Source organism: Camelus bactrianus, chromosome 2, assembly GCF_048773025.1.
Source record: "Camelus bactrianus isolate YW-2024 breed Bactrian camel chromosome 2, ASM4877302v1, whole genome shotgun sequence".
Lineage (NCBI taxonomy): Eukaryota > Metazoa > Chordata > Mammalia > Artiodactyla > Camelidae > Camelus > Camelus bactrianus.
The window spans coordinates 49828503-49842701 of record NC_133540.1 but is presented as its reverse complement, the minus strand read 5'-3'; the positions used below and the strand labels follow the sequence as shown (position 1 = coordinate 49842701).

At 35.3% G+C, this 14199-nt stretch overlaps 1 protein-coding gene across 9 annotated transcripts in view; it reads left to right on the top strand.

Moving 5' to 3' along the window:
• The window catches only part of BLTP1 (bridge-like lipid transfer protein family member 1), a 175649-nt gene that overhangs the window by 1417 nt on the left and 160033 nt on the right, over window positions 1–14199 (top strand). For 8 of the 9 annotated variants that reach the window (XM_045514969.2, XM_045514970.2, XM_010952582.3 and 5 more), the window contains exons 2-4: window positions 344–430; window positions 7707–7759; window positions 10529–10656. In XM_045514969.2, coding sequence (XP_045370925.1) covers window positions 10560–10656 — 97 coding nt within the window. In that variant the 5' untranslated portion in view covers window positions 344–430; window positions 7707–7759; window positions 10529–10559. The remainder of the gene's footprint in view (window positions 1–343; window positions 431–7706; window positions 7760–10528; window positions 10657–14199) is intronic. The other variant, XM_045514968.2, reaches the window with a different exon arrangement.

The following is a 14199-nucleotide window of genomic DNA, read 5'->3' as shown; positions in this document are numbered from 1 at the left end:
GAGAGGACAACTTTTTTAAGGTGACGCTTGGAGTATGTTTTAAAGGTAGGGTTTGACCTGTGGAATCCTCTGACTACAAAATCATGCTCTTTGCATAAGTACAGTCAGTGGTTTTGAAATCTTTAGAAGACTTTGGAAATTGTGGTCATATTCTAGTTTTAGGAGTATTGTTTATTTGGAAACTTTAAAGAAGGAAATGTAATACTGGAGTAATGTTAAAGATTTTCCTTGTGTGTGTGCGTGTGCAAGTGCGTGTGTAATCAAATCATTTGATTTGAAATGGTGAAACTGCTGATAAAGCCAGAATATCTTGTATAATTAGTTAAAATGGTGTTCTTTTCAGGTTTGTTAAGATGCAATACTGCAGGCAGGCCTTCTGAAGATCAAGAAAAGGAAAAACAACATTACAGACTTTGGAAAAAAAACTTGGGTAAATATTTTGGGTTTTCAATTCAAGCTCAGATAGAGGAAATCTGACTTTCTGCTTCAGTTGTCGTTTAACCGGCTTAAATGGTCTAGGAGTGGGGGTGGGGTGGTGTATAACATGACCTGTCATTTTACCTGACTTTTGAATTATGCTATGTGACTGATAGTTGAGTCATGTGCTTAGCTTGTGTATTGGCAGGAGAAAGCCAAAGGAAGCATTAGCTTGATTCTCTATCAGGTGTCAACTTTCTTTTTCTCTTTTGCTTGCTCATTAATCTGCCCATTTTATAAAGGATTTTAAAAAGAAATGAAGAAAATTAGTTGACTTTTGGTTTGTTCTTCATAGAATATTGTGTATGGTTGAACTTAAGTATGCTTTTCACTATGAGTCCTATGGAGAATAGTGGAAGACATGGTTAAACATGATTAAGAAAATCTTAGTTCATTTTATAAATATTCATCGAGTACCATGCATCAGCCATTTTTTCAGGCTTCTAGTAAGAATAGTGATCATCAGAGTCCTGGAGGGTACTAGAGTAGTGAATTTTTTTCTGGGAGGTAATTGTGAACCTGTACTTCTTTAAAAAAAGTTTTATATACAAGGATGTTTTTGGTTTATATAAAAGACTAAGAAAACAGCACTACTCATATGGTAAATATTTTCATTTGTAATAAACCTTTCATGTTATTTTAGTTAATAAAAGAGAATTTGAAGATAGAGGAATGAGGGAGAAGAATTGGTGAAGCATCATCATTGACCAAGTTGGAAGGGATGGAATACAAGGATGCAGGTCAAGGGTGCTATAGATGGACCTCTGTGGAGATAGGAGAGAGGAGGTGGTGATGGTTATGGATATGGATAAATTTGAAAGAAGTAGAGTAGAGTTTGTGCCACAAAGTTCTTACAAGACACTCCCACTTATGATAGAAAGAGGATATGTTTCACTCACGTGATTGGAGTTTTCTTGGTGTGGTATTGACTGACTCCTCATTTAGCTTAAGATGGCAGGTATGAACCATCAGGATAGAGATACCTGTGGATATCTTAAAAAATTACCTTTCTTCTACACTTATCTATTGCAGAGTAAGAAATTATCCCAAAACTTAGTGGCTTAAAACATTTATTATCTCAGTGTTTCTGTGGGTCGGGAATTTGGGAGTAACTAAACTGGTTGTTTCTGGCTTTGGGTCTTTCTGAGGTTGTAGCCAAGATCTTGGCTGGGACTTCAGTCACCTAGTACTCATTTGGGGCTGGAGGATTTGCTTCCCTAATGGCTCATTCACATGGCTGTTGGCCGGAGGCCTCAACGCCTCAACACATGGACCTCTCTGGGGCTTCTTAAGTGTCCTAACAAGGCAGCTGTCTTCCCCTAGAGCAGATGATCCAAGAGAGAGAGCAAGGAGGAAGCTATGATGCCATTTTTGACCTAGTCATACACCATTGCTTTGCCATATTCTTTAGAATTGAATCACTGAGTCCAGCCCACACTTGGGAGGGGAATGAATTAAGCTCTACCTCTTGAAGGGAGGAATATCAAATAATTTTTGGACATATTTAAAAACTGCCGCACACCTTCTATCAATTGTCAGTTTCTTTAGGGGGCAAATAAGCTCTTTAAAAATATGTAGTTACAGCATTTCTGACCAGGTGAAAGAGAAGTACAGAAAAGTGGGGAGGTGGTTCAGTCAGATATGGCCCACTTTACAATATGGCCTCCTTTGCAGCTAATTAGGCTCAATAACTTGATGTGTTGCCTCTTTGTAGTTAATTTTAAAAAGTGATTGCTGACCTTTGATTTAGTAGAGGAGTCTTTTAGGGGAAAAAAAGCCATAGTGGGCAAAATATGAATTTTTTTATATCAAAATATGGATTTTGGTAACATTCAATATTAGCTCCTAAACTAGAATTTAGAGCTGGAGGGTAGGAACTTATTTTTCATAGTAAAGAAATTGAGGACTAAAAGATAATTACAGGCTGATTTCTATGAACATATATAAGAGGCAATATAACACTAAACTCTGACTCTAAAACCAGGCTGTCTAGATTCAAATCCCAAATCTGCCATGTCTTAGCTGTATTTGTGCCTAGCTTCTCACTTCTCACTGTCACAATTTTCTCATCTGTAAAATGGGGAATTGTAAATAGGTAGTTACTGTTATTTCTGATGATTAGATGAGTAAATACACGAAAAGTGCCTGGCACATAGTGAGCAGTGAGTTAGTGTTAGCCATTTTGTGATAGATGTATCTCATCATTATAATGGTGAGTTAATACTGTGGAATGAACATTTTAAAGACTAAGATAGCATTGTCCAAAATGTTTACAGTCTAAACTTTAGACTATTGACCTTATTGTATTTTGTTACTTTTTATGTAAATGTAAAATATGTTTCTATCCAGCTCCATATCCATTTAAAATACTGTGTCAGATGTCACCAGTAGTATTGTATAAGGCCATATCTGCTTAAAACTCCCTGAAGCAGCCTCTTTTTGTTATAGTATGTACATGAAGGTTGAATTTCAATTGTAGCAATGTTCTCAGCTCACAGGAATTGGCTGTTAAACGGATCTGTTGGGCTCTCTGCATAGCACCAGGCTAATAAAAAATATTGTATTTGAACTTAATATGATGGGTGTTGGTAAAAACACATGTCCAGTTTCTTCCTCCCTCTCTCTCCGTATTTTTAGTGGGTGAGTAGTTTGAATATGTGTTGGGTGGGGTTTTTTGATGTATGTGACTTAAGGCAGAAGGTAACAGAAGATTAAGGGCCAGATAAGAAAGTGGAAATACTAGTTTTATTACAAGGAACCTTCTTTAGGATTTTACTCTGCTGATGCCAGCCTTTTAAAAGTTTTATGCCTTCTGGTGTATCAAGATGGAAGGGACATACAGAATTCTTGATTAAAAGAATTAACAGAAACTTGGAGATTGTGTTCACCAGCCATTACAAAAAGTGAAAACAAAACTCCACAACTCATTAATTTATGGGATATAGAAGTGGGAGGATTAAGCTTTTCACTCATGGCAATTTCTGTTGATGTCTTTGTATACCGGCCACATTGAAGAATGCACTGAAGGTAGTAATTACTTCTGGTGGAATATTTAGAGGTGGGTGATATTTAGAAATCATGATTTCCTGTTGGAGAGGTTGAAGTTAGCTCTTCTGGCCCCATTATTAGTAGATATGCTTTGTACAGCTTTTAGAGTTTTGTTTTGTTTTGTTTTTTGTACTTTTTATGAGTGTTTAGGTGAACCAGCATACATTTCTGTCTATGTAAGTGAGGACTGCTAAAGTGCAATATTTTTGTTGGATGTTATGTCTTCTTGGACATTAAAAATTCTTCTGTATGTAACGTGAAGTTACATTTGCTCAGTTTGCTAATTCATACTGTTTAAATCGTTGGTCACCATATCTGAGTTAATACTTCAGCAGTGGTTGCCTGGTGACCAGTATGCTTCGGTATTTGATCTGCTTTTAAGAATCTCAATGGTATTTGTAGAACTATGTTATTCATATTAACTTAGTACATTTTTGATTGTCATTTATGTCAACTAATTTCTTTTGGTTATAAATTTCTGTTATTTAGTTAAATATATCTTTTTCTCTTTTATAAGAAATGAGACACATTTTAGTCATTGTTTGCTGGTATGCTTTTTTTTTTTTAGCTTTCACCTTGTGTTGAACTGATTTTTTAAAAAAGAACATTAACGGTAGCTTAGTTACCACTGAGAGTGTGTTTCTTGTTAAGCACTTTGCTATGAGTTTTATGTTTGCTCTCTTAGGAAGAGAGGACCATTTTACCACTTGGAAACAGGCTCAGTGAGATTCAGCAACTTGCTCAGGTTATCTCACAGCTAAGGAAGGGGTGGAGGGAGCTTTCCATTTCAAATCTGCTTTAAAGCCTACTCTGCCAGGATAGCAGAGGACTTCTGTTATTTCTGATTGAGTGTTATTTTACCACCTAATTCTGTTGGGCTTTAGAGTTAGCTAATTAGGTGAACTTGTGTTTGTTGCATGTAGAATTCTGGGGCTGAAAGGGACCTGGAATGACTAGCTAGAGAAAAGAAATACCTAATATGTTTGACTTAAGAGGGTAATTGTCTATTTTGTTTGTTTAAACGAACAAAATAGGACATTATGTAATTTTACTTTATGTACACAGAGCTGCCGACCCTGGCCAAATTTGTTAAGGAAGCTAAGTTTGCTTTTTTGGCTCACCATTTCCTTTTTAAGGTTTTCCCCATCTTGGGAGATCTTGGGCCTTTTGTGATATTCCTGGATCCTGTTTGTTAATGAGAAAAGTAATTTAATGAATTAATTTTACTAATAACTCATGATAATAATTAATGATGGCTATTATTGAGATACTGTAAAGATATCTTTGCATTTAAAAAGGAAATATTGGTTGGTACTCTATTTGAAGAAATAGATGGTAAGATTTAGGGCCTTGTATCCTGATGAGCAAAATTTTTTAGGTATAGAGGGCCCTTCAAATCACTGTATGCTCAGTCAGTAATACCAACCTTTTTATACATTCCAGTGCTATCTTAAATGTAAACATTTACGCATGTCTTTTATGTGAGATGTTCAATTGCAGGTACTTCTGTTTTGTATGTTTTATTTGTGTGACATCATAGAATTGGAAGGAGCATCACAAAGTCATTTGTTTCAGGCCCTCTGCCTTTAGATTGGTGAGTGCTCGGACTACTTGAGCCATTGTAGAAACAGTTCAGATGAATTAAACACTCTTGAAAATTCACTTTGTATAAAAATGTTGTAATCTGATTTATATTTTACTTTTGCTTTGGGGATGTCATTATGCCATAGGAAAGGTGAGCCATCTGTCTAGGCAGTTCCTTTGGTATTTAATGAGACCGTTGGGTCAATTATCTGGCTTCTTAATTGTTAAAGAAGACTTAAATGACTTTGAAATTGGGACCCCTACACAAGTATCTTAAAATAATTTCTTATGTATGTGCAGAAACCAAACTGACAAGTTTTCAAGTAGGTACATATTTTGTACCAGTAAGTATAAATCAGTCAAGTTTGGCCCATGGATAAACAATGCAGAAATGTGTACAAAGTACATACTTCACAGAATTTCTGGTATACAGAATGCTGCTATGTGCTAATAGGTATTCAAGCTTGATGATGAAGAGAATATGAATGTTGATGAAGTTCAAAAGAGAGCTATAAAGCTGATTTATTTTCTAACTTTTAAAACCCATGTAGTTTCCTTTATGGAAAAGGAACTGTGATTAAATTCAGAGAACTTTAATGTAATTGTCTGAAGATCTGTGAATGCCTTTTGTACAAATAATTATGACTTTATTGTTGTAAGAGGGATTTGAGTATGATTAATTTTTCTCCTTCATTTTTGTTATATTTGGAATTAGGTTATCAAAGTGTTGAATATCCTCTTAAACTCAAGCAAATGAAAACTAAATTTTCTTGAGTGTGGAAGAGATCACTTAGGAATCTCTTTGGCCTTGAATACAGTGGAAATACTTCCTTATCTTTGGCAATAACTCATAATTATGTACTTTTTATAATGATGCATTTTTTTCATTCATTTATGAAACAAGTATTTATTGAGAGACTACTGCATATCAGGAACTTCTCAGATATTGCACATTTAAGTGAGTAGGGCAAAGACATTGGTAAAGAGTAGTTAGCTGTCCAGTGGGAGAGACAGACGTCTAAATTGATAGTTACAATGCAGTGTGATAACTGCTATAATTACCACTGTGGGCATCTGGAGCTCACTACCACTGGGGAACTCTGGGAGACCAAATAAAATATGCCTCAGGGTTATCCCAAGCCAAGAGCAGGGAAGCTGCAGGTGTTTACCCACCAACTTCCTAGCCATCGTTGACATTAACTCTGGCATTTCTGGCTCACTGTGAGGACAAACTGAGCATGTTCATGCAGTCAGAAAGCCTCCCACAGTAGGGTGTTACAGGTGTTCAGAATGAATAATCTTCCTGTGTAGAGGTGAATGTCAGCAGTATATGGGCAAGACGCCAGTGGCATTGGTTACCAGTATCAGGCATTTAAACAGAATATTACCTACTACATGCCCAGCGTTGTTTTAAATGCTTTGCATATCTGAATGCATCCATTCTCACTATATAACAGTGAGGTAGGTACTATTAGTGACCTCATTTTACAGATGAAGACGTAGAACGCAGAGAGCTTAGATAACTTGCCCGTGTTCAAGTTACCTAACCTCTGTAATGTCAGAACTGGTATTTGAGCCCAAGTGGTCTGGTGGAGTCCATGCTGTCAGTCCGTATAATGGTCTGCTTTTGGAACAATCCAGTATGAAGCAGGACCTTTTGATTGTACTGTTTTCTCTTGATAACTACTTCCTCTTTCTCCCTCCCTACGGTGCCTTTCCTTTTAGTGTTCTTTACTTCCTTCCTTGTTTGTAGCTTACCCCTCCCGCTTTTCTAGAGCAGTACAGCTAGTCTTCCTTCCATTCTTACACACTCAAGGCTATCAAATCGAATAATTCTTGCTAAGATGTTAAGTGATCTTTCTGATGTTTTGATGGAGGCTTTGAGTTTGATATTGCTTGGTATTTCCACTTTAATTTTTAAAAAGACAAGGATTTAAGAACTATAGAAAGACATGATGGTGGAATGACAGATGATCAAGTTGATACTTTTGGGTTGGGAGTCACCTGTTCCTTGGCCATAGTTACAAGGAGAGGCTAAAGATGCAAGAAAAGCCCCTTTCTCGCCTGTTGTGTCCTGTCTTCCAGCCACCACCTTCCCTTTTTCTTTTTAAATTATGAAAGTATTACATGTCAGTTTTAAAACATTTAAATAATACTTAGTTATTGAGAGTATAAGTGAAAGTCCTTCTTTATTCTTCTTCCCCCAAATCTCCCATTGCTTCTTAGAGGTAACCACTAACATCTTTGCTAATGTTTTTGCCAATTAATAAAACTATGTACATATATACACACCATATATATGTACATGTATACGTACTGTATGTATATATATACATATGTGGTATATATGTGATACACAGAATGGATAGTCTTTTTTTTAAACATAAGTAGAATACTATACGTCTTGTTCAACTTGCTTTTCCCCTGCTAACATTACATATATTCTGGACATTTCTCTGTATTATCCCCTATTGAGCTATTTTATTCTTTTAAAAAGGCTTCATATCATTTCACATGGTAAGAGTATTTCATACGGTAAAAGTTTTATTTATTTAACAGTTTTCCTATTAATTGAAATTTTTTTTCTATTTTCTCAGTTTGACATATAATGCTGCAGTGATTGTCCTTGAAAAAACATCTTGGTGTCTGAGTAAGTATTTCTGAGAAATAGAGCCTTAGAACTGAAATGCCCAAGTCAAAGCATCTACATTTTCATAGGTTCTGATAATTGTTCTTCTCAAAGGCGGTTTACTCCCATCAACTGTGTCTGAGTGCTCCCACCAGCGTTTGCCCATACTTCTGCCAATATAGTTGTTTGTAATCTTTCTAATTTTCGCTTATATGACTACTGGGTAATAAATTGTGATTGTCCCCAATTGCAAGTGGTATTCTCTTTCTCTGTGAATTGCCTGTTTGTATATTTTCTCATTAAAAAAAAATCAGATTATTTGTATTTTTTGTATTGATTTGTAGAATGACCTATTCCTGTAGGACCAAATCAAGATGTGGAGTTCTATCTTTAATAGTCTGTTGATGCAAGTGTATTTTCGTTCCTTTATGCTAGTGGGAGAGAAAATAGGTTGAATGTAGTATTTGAAAAGACTTTACAGGTAATTCATTTTGAAAAGTAGTCTTTTTTGGAAAGCCTATTTCTAGAAATGGTGGCATTAAATTAGGAACTTCGATAAATCTCTAGTTGGTGCTGTGTTTGATTAAACTATATAACATTTTCATACTTTTCTTGAAATATCACTAAAGTAATAATTGCCACACTTTGTTTTCTAATGTGGACAGCAGTTTTGAAATGAGCACCATGGATTTCAGGAAGAATGAAGAGAGTAGAGATGAATCATGAAAATATTGAGAGGACACATCTGAAAACATGTAGATCAGTGTTACTTTCTTATCTAATAGATAAAAGTACCATTTAAAATGATATGATAGTTGAAAACAGTGGCTTTGTTCAAGGATGTCACTGGTACTGTGAATACAAAGATGAATTAAACAGTCTCTATTGGTCATTATCAGGAGAGAGGCAAGATAGATTTAATTCAGGTTATGCGTCTTTGGCAGGGATGCCATGGAAATGACGCTGTTTTCTTCTATTAAGAAGTGTACAATTTTGATTTATCCCTGTATTGATGGTGTTTACTTTGATCACCTAATTAATTGCCAGCTTTCTCAGAGTTCCTCTTTTCTCCTTTGTCATTAATAATTATTTTGGCAGTTATTTGAGACAATTTGAGTATCCTGTTACTCATCAAAATTTAATTGATTGTATTTGTATGGACTCATAGATTTGTTTTTATTAAGTGGGTTGTAATTTACTACTCTTATTTATTCTGATGATTAAATTATCTCAGTTTTGCCAGTGGGACCCTCTTCAGGATGGTTTCTGTTTCCTTTTGACATGTTCCAATCATTCTTTGAACATTTCTTTCCTTTCTGGAAAACAAGGTTCGCCTTGACTTACCCTGCCTTAGCTGTGGAACCAGCCATTTCTTCAAGGAGCCCTCTTAATAGAAAATGGTTTTTAGAAGCCAAATTATCTCCTCATTTTTACTGGTGTTGCTGCTCTCAGGGCTTGTTAATAAACATATGCATATGTAAATTTACAACTATATTTATTTCTATATCCATTTGTATTGAAAGCCACACCTCCAGTTCTTATCCAACACCACAGGGTTAATTCTAATTTTCTCCCTTTATGTGTCCTCTAACAGTGAGAAACTTGACTCCCATTTTTCCTGTTATGTTTACTTACTTGGTTAATCCCTTTGTTCACACACTGCATGGGCTGTCTCCCAGGTGTTTGCCCTCCTTATCCTGCTCCTGCATCAACTCATCACTCCTGAGCCCTCTTGCATGGAAGCCCTACTTGTCCCTTTGGGGTCTGATGCCTTCCTCCTGGGTTCTGACCCCCTGCACCAGGCAATCTCCCTGTGCACTCTCACCTGGGCCTTGACACCTTGAGCTGGACTGTTTCTCCTACCCCTGTCCCTCCGTCTGGATGCCCTCTTCCTCCCACTCAGGCCCCAGCACCCTGCGCCTGACCTCTTCCCTGCAAGTATGATCTCCTCAAACTACTATGGTATTGATACCCTGAAATACTGCCACCGTTCCACTAGCCTCTTCACCACACAGGTGGATATTTAATTTACCCCTACTGGACTCTGACATCCCACTCTAGGCCAGAGGTTCCTGTCCCTCTCTCCCCATGTGCAGATGCCTGCTTTGCCCTGCTTCACCTTATGGCTTTTAGACTGAACTGTTCAGGAAGGGAAGAGGAAAGGGAACAACCAGTTTATTTTTTATTCCATCTTTCACTTCATGAAGATTATGCAGTAGGTTCTTACATGCATACATTTTTCATGTCTGGTCACACTTTGACAGTATATTGTAATTTATCCTGAGCATCTGGTAACAGGAGATCTGCTTACTGTCCATACTATCCAGAGTGAATCCAAATTAGGAAGATTGTTTCCCCATGGAATAATGAGAATACATAGCTCATGGGGGTTAAGAAGGCTTATTATAACTTAAATATGAATATATTACTAATGGCAGCCCTTGGGACAAGTCTAGAAGAGTTTGTCTAATGTAGATGATCAATACTTCCTCCTTACTATTGTAATAAATATCTTTGATTAGGTTTAAGAACAGTCGTGTCCCTCTTATTTTAAGCCAGAGTATAGTAACTGAACCTGAGTCTATTCAGACCTAGAATGGTGAAATCAGGTTATTGAAATATGATATATTGTTTTATATTTTATGTAGAAATGTGGACATGTTTGTTATATTTTTGTCTTATCACTGAAGAAACAAGAATGTGATTTAATAAACTTTCACATTTGTTAAATTCACCTTTTTTCTCCCTTATATAGATTAAATTCTAAATTTAACCTTTCAACTCTTTCAGGCCTTTAGATGCTTCTGGAAAAACTTCAGTAATGGATCAAAGGAAGAATGAGAGTATTGTTCCTAGTATCACTCAATTAGAAGATTTTCTTACAGAACACAATTCCAATGTTGTTTGGCTCCTTGTTGGTAAGTAGAATATAGTTTTTTGTACTTTACTGTTTTTTATGTGTGGATTAATAATTGCCAAGTTTTAATCAGTGGTTGATTGAAGCCAGAATGCTTACATTACCCTTAGTTTATTTTTTGGAAAGAAGGTTTTATTCTATATTTCTGTGAATATTTGCTCTGAAAACTGCTCTGGAAGGCTCTTTTCCTTAGATTGTCTCCTTGTCTGATTTAGGGAAGGTGGGATGAGAAGAAAGACACTGCACGTGTCAACTTATCTTTCCTGCTTCAGGTCTACTCCTCCATTCCCCATCCCAACACATACACACAAACACTTTTAGTTGTTTTATTATAAAAGTGATAAATCCTCATGGTAAATACGGTTTTGCCTAATTAATCTCTTCCCTCACTCCTTACACACTTAGCAATGGGCTTTTCCAATATAATTTTTTTGTCTTATATTCTAGGTCTTTTCTAGGTATATACTAATAATAAAAAAGAGTGTATCATTAAATTGCAGACAGAGGGAAGGAATATGAGTGAATAAGTGAATATGAACAAATGAGAAGGAGAAATACAAATATAATACCAAGGAAAGGAGAGCTTACTAAAGGCTGTTACTGCCCAGGAAGTTTTTGTGGAAGAAATGTATTTTGAACATTATATTGATTTGAATTCCAGCATAGGAATTAGAAAGGTATAGAGAGGAAAGTAGGAAGGGTAAGATGGGGGAAGAGAGGAAAGGGAAAGTGATGATACGTACTGAGCATCTTCTGTGTGCCCCGTACTGCGGGCATTCTGAGTATGTTGTCTCGCTTAACGCTCACAGCAGACTTAGGAAGGTAGGTGTCATTTTCTTAATAGCATGTTGGGGAATTGAGGCCCATGGGGATTAAACAACCTGTACAGCTGTGTTTTTCTGAGTGCAGGCTTATGCTTTTTTCATGACACTACAGGATGTGTAGAAAGGATACGGATTCACTTTAGAGGTGAAGTATATGTAAGAGGAATTATAACGATTCGTGATTTATAGGTAGGATCAGGTTACCATTTAAACTTCAAATTACATTTTTTCTGATTGATGAAAGTGAACTATTGAAAATTATCATTAATGAAAACTCAACATTAAATGCAATGCAAAACACTTGTATGAAGTATAACTTCATAAAAGCAGCATTGAAAATTGCCTTTTAGTTTAATTACAGGCAGAATTCTTTATTTCCTATGTGTCTCCTGTCACCTAGAATTTCTCTGACTTTTTCACATTGTATACAGCTCCTTTCTTTAAGGCAAAAACACAGTAATGACCAGAAAAACACTGAGGGATTGTTTAATCCTTCTGTTTTACTAATGGCCTTAAGAGTTTTAAGGGGGTGGGAGGACGTGATACAATAAAAAGGCCACAATTCTCAGGTACTGCTTGGAAACTTACTCTCTCAGCAAATACTTTTTGCCTTTCTGAAGGGCCCATAATAACCTGCTATTCACAGAGTGATTGACAGTAAAAATTAATACAAAATGAGTTTAAACGTAAAACATAATGTCGTATCATCAAAACAACTGTTCAAAAGAATTGTTGTAGAAATATTTTTTATGGGCAAATCATAGCACTTGCTACATCAAAGCTATTATCAATCTCAGCTACCTTGAGGAATGTTGTATTTTGACTCTCAGGGACTGCTGCGTTTTATCTGTTAAATAGTTTTTAAATTAAAAAATTTTTTTTCTTTTTTTAATTTAAATAGTAGTTTACAATGTGTCAATTTCTGATGTACAACATAATATTTCAGTCATCCATATACATACATATATTCCTTTCCATATTCTTTTTCATTATAGGTTACTACAAGATATTGAATATAGTTCCCTGTGCTATGCAGTATAAACTTCTTGTTTATCTCTTTTATGTATAGTAGTTAGTATCTGCAAATCTCGAACTCCCAATTTATCCCTTCCCACTCCCTTTCCCCTCTGGTAACCATGAGTTTGTTTTCTATCTGTAAATCTGTTTCTGTTTCGTAAATAAGTTTATTTGTGTCTTTTTTTTTTTTTTAAGTTATGGAGTTAATGTGATGTTGCTGAAAGGTTACACATGTTTAATTAAATTACTTTGTTCTAATCTAGAAAACAGTTATACTTTTTAAATGAATAAGTAGAAAATTTATCAAAAAATGCTTTCTTGTGTTTTGCCTTTGTATATTCATGAACTAGGTTTTTTGGGGAATATTATAAATTTTATACATGACTATAAACTTTCCATGAAAAACAGTCAAATTTAGAATATCGTTTACTGTAGTATATTTAGTGGCATTCTTTAAAAGTAGGTAATTGTCTTATCAGTTACAGCAAAATAGTATAGGTGGTCTATTTAATACAGAGATATGCCTTTAAGTACAATAAAGTTCTTTTTTCAATAGTTTTTTCAAAGCAGAGACTGTTGATTTAAAAAAAATAGTTACACTATTTATAAAGTAGATAAACAAAAAGGACCTACTGTATAGCACAGGGAACTATATTCAATATCTTGTAATAACCTATAATGAAAAAGAATCTGAAAAAGGAAAAATAAACAGTGACTTTTCTCTGATGTGAAAAAATCAGTTTTCTTTCTTTCTAAGTGACTGTAGCCTTTAGGAAATAGCTTGGGATTAAGCTTTTCACCTAATAAAGGTAGATTTTTTTCAGAATATTCAGAAATATGGGTAATTTGATAGGTATTGCATTAAATCTGTAGATTGCCTTGGGCAGTATGACCATTTTAACAATATTGATTCTTCCAATCAAGGAGCATTGTATATCTTTTCATTTTTTAAAGTCCTCTTTAATTTCCTTAATCAGTGTTTTATAGTTTTCCGTGTATGTCTTTCACCTCCTTGGTTAGATTTACTCCTAGGTATTTTATTACTTTGGGTGATATTTTAAAAGGGATTGTTTCTTTGCTTCCTTTTCCTGTTAATTCATCATTAGTGTAAAAAAATGCAACTGATTTTTGTACGTTAATCTTGTAACCTGCTACCTTGCTGAATTTTATTAGTTCTAGTAGTTTTTGTGTGGACCTTTTAGGGTTTTCTATATATAGTATCATGTCTTCTGCATATAGTGACACTTTTACCTCTTCTTTTCCAATTTAAATCCCTTTTATTTTTCTCTCTTGCTTGACTGCTGTGGCTAGGACTTCCGAGACTATGTTGAATAGGAGTGGTGATAGTAGGCAGCCTTGTCTTGTTCCACATTTTAGTGGGAAGTTTTTGATTTTTTCACCGTTGAGTACTATGCTGGCTGTAGATTTGTAATATATGGCTTTTATTATATTGAGATATGTTCTCTCTATACCCACTTTGGTGAGAGTTTTTATCATAAATGGGTGTTGAATTTTATCAAATGCTTTTTCTGCATCTGTTGAGATGATCATGTGGTTTTTGTCCTTTCTCTTGTTGATGTGGTGTATCACATGGATTCATTTGTGTATGTTGAACCATCCTTATGTCCCTAGGATGAATCCAACTTGATTGTGGTGTATAATCTTTTTAATTTGCTGTTGGATTCTGTTTACTAATATTTTGT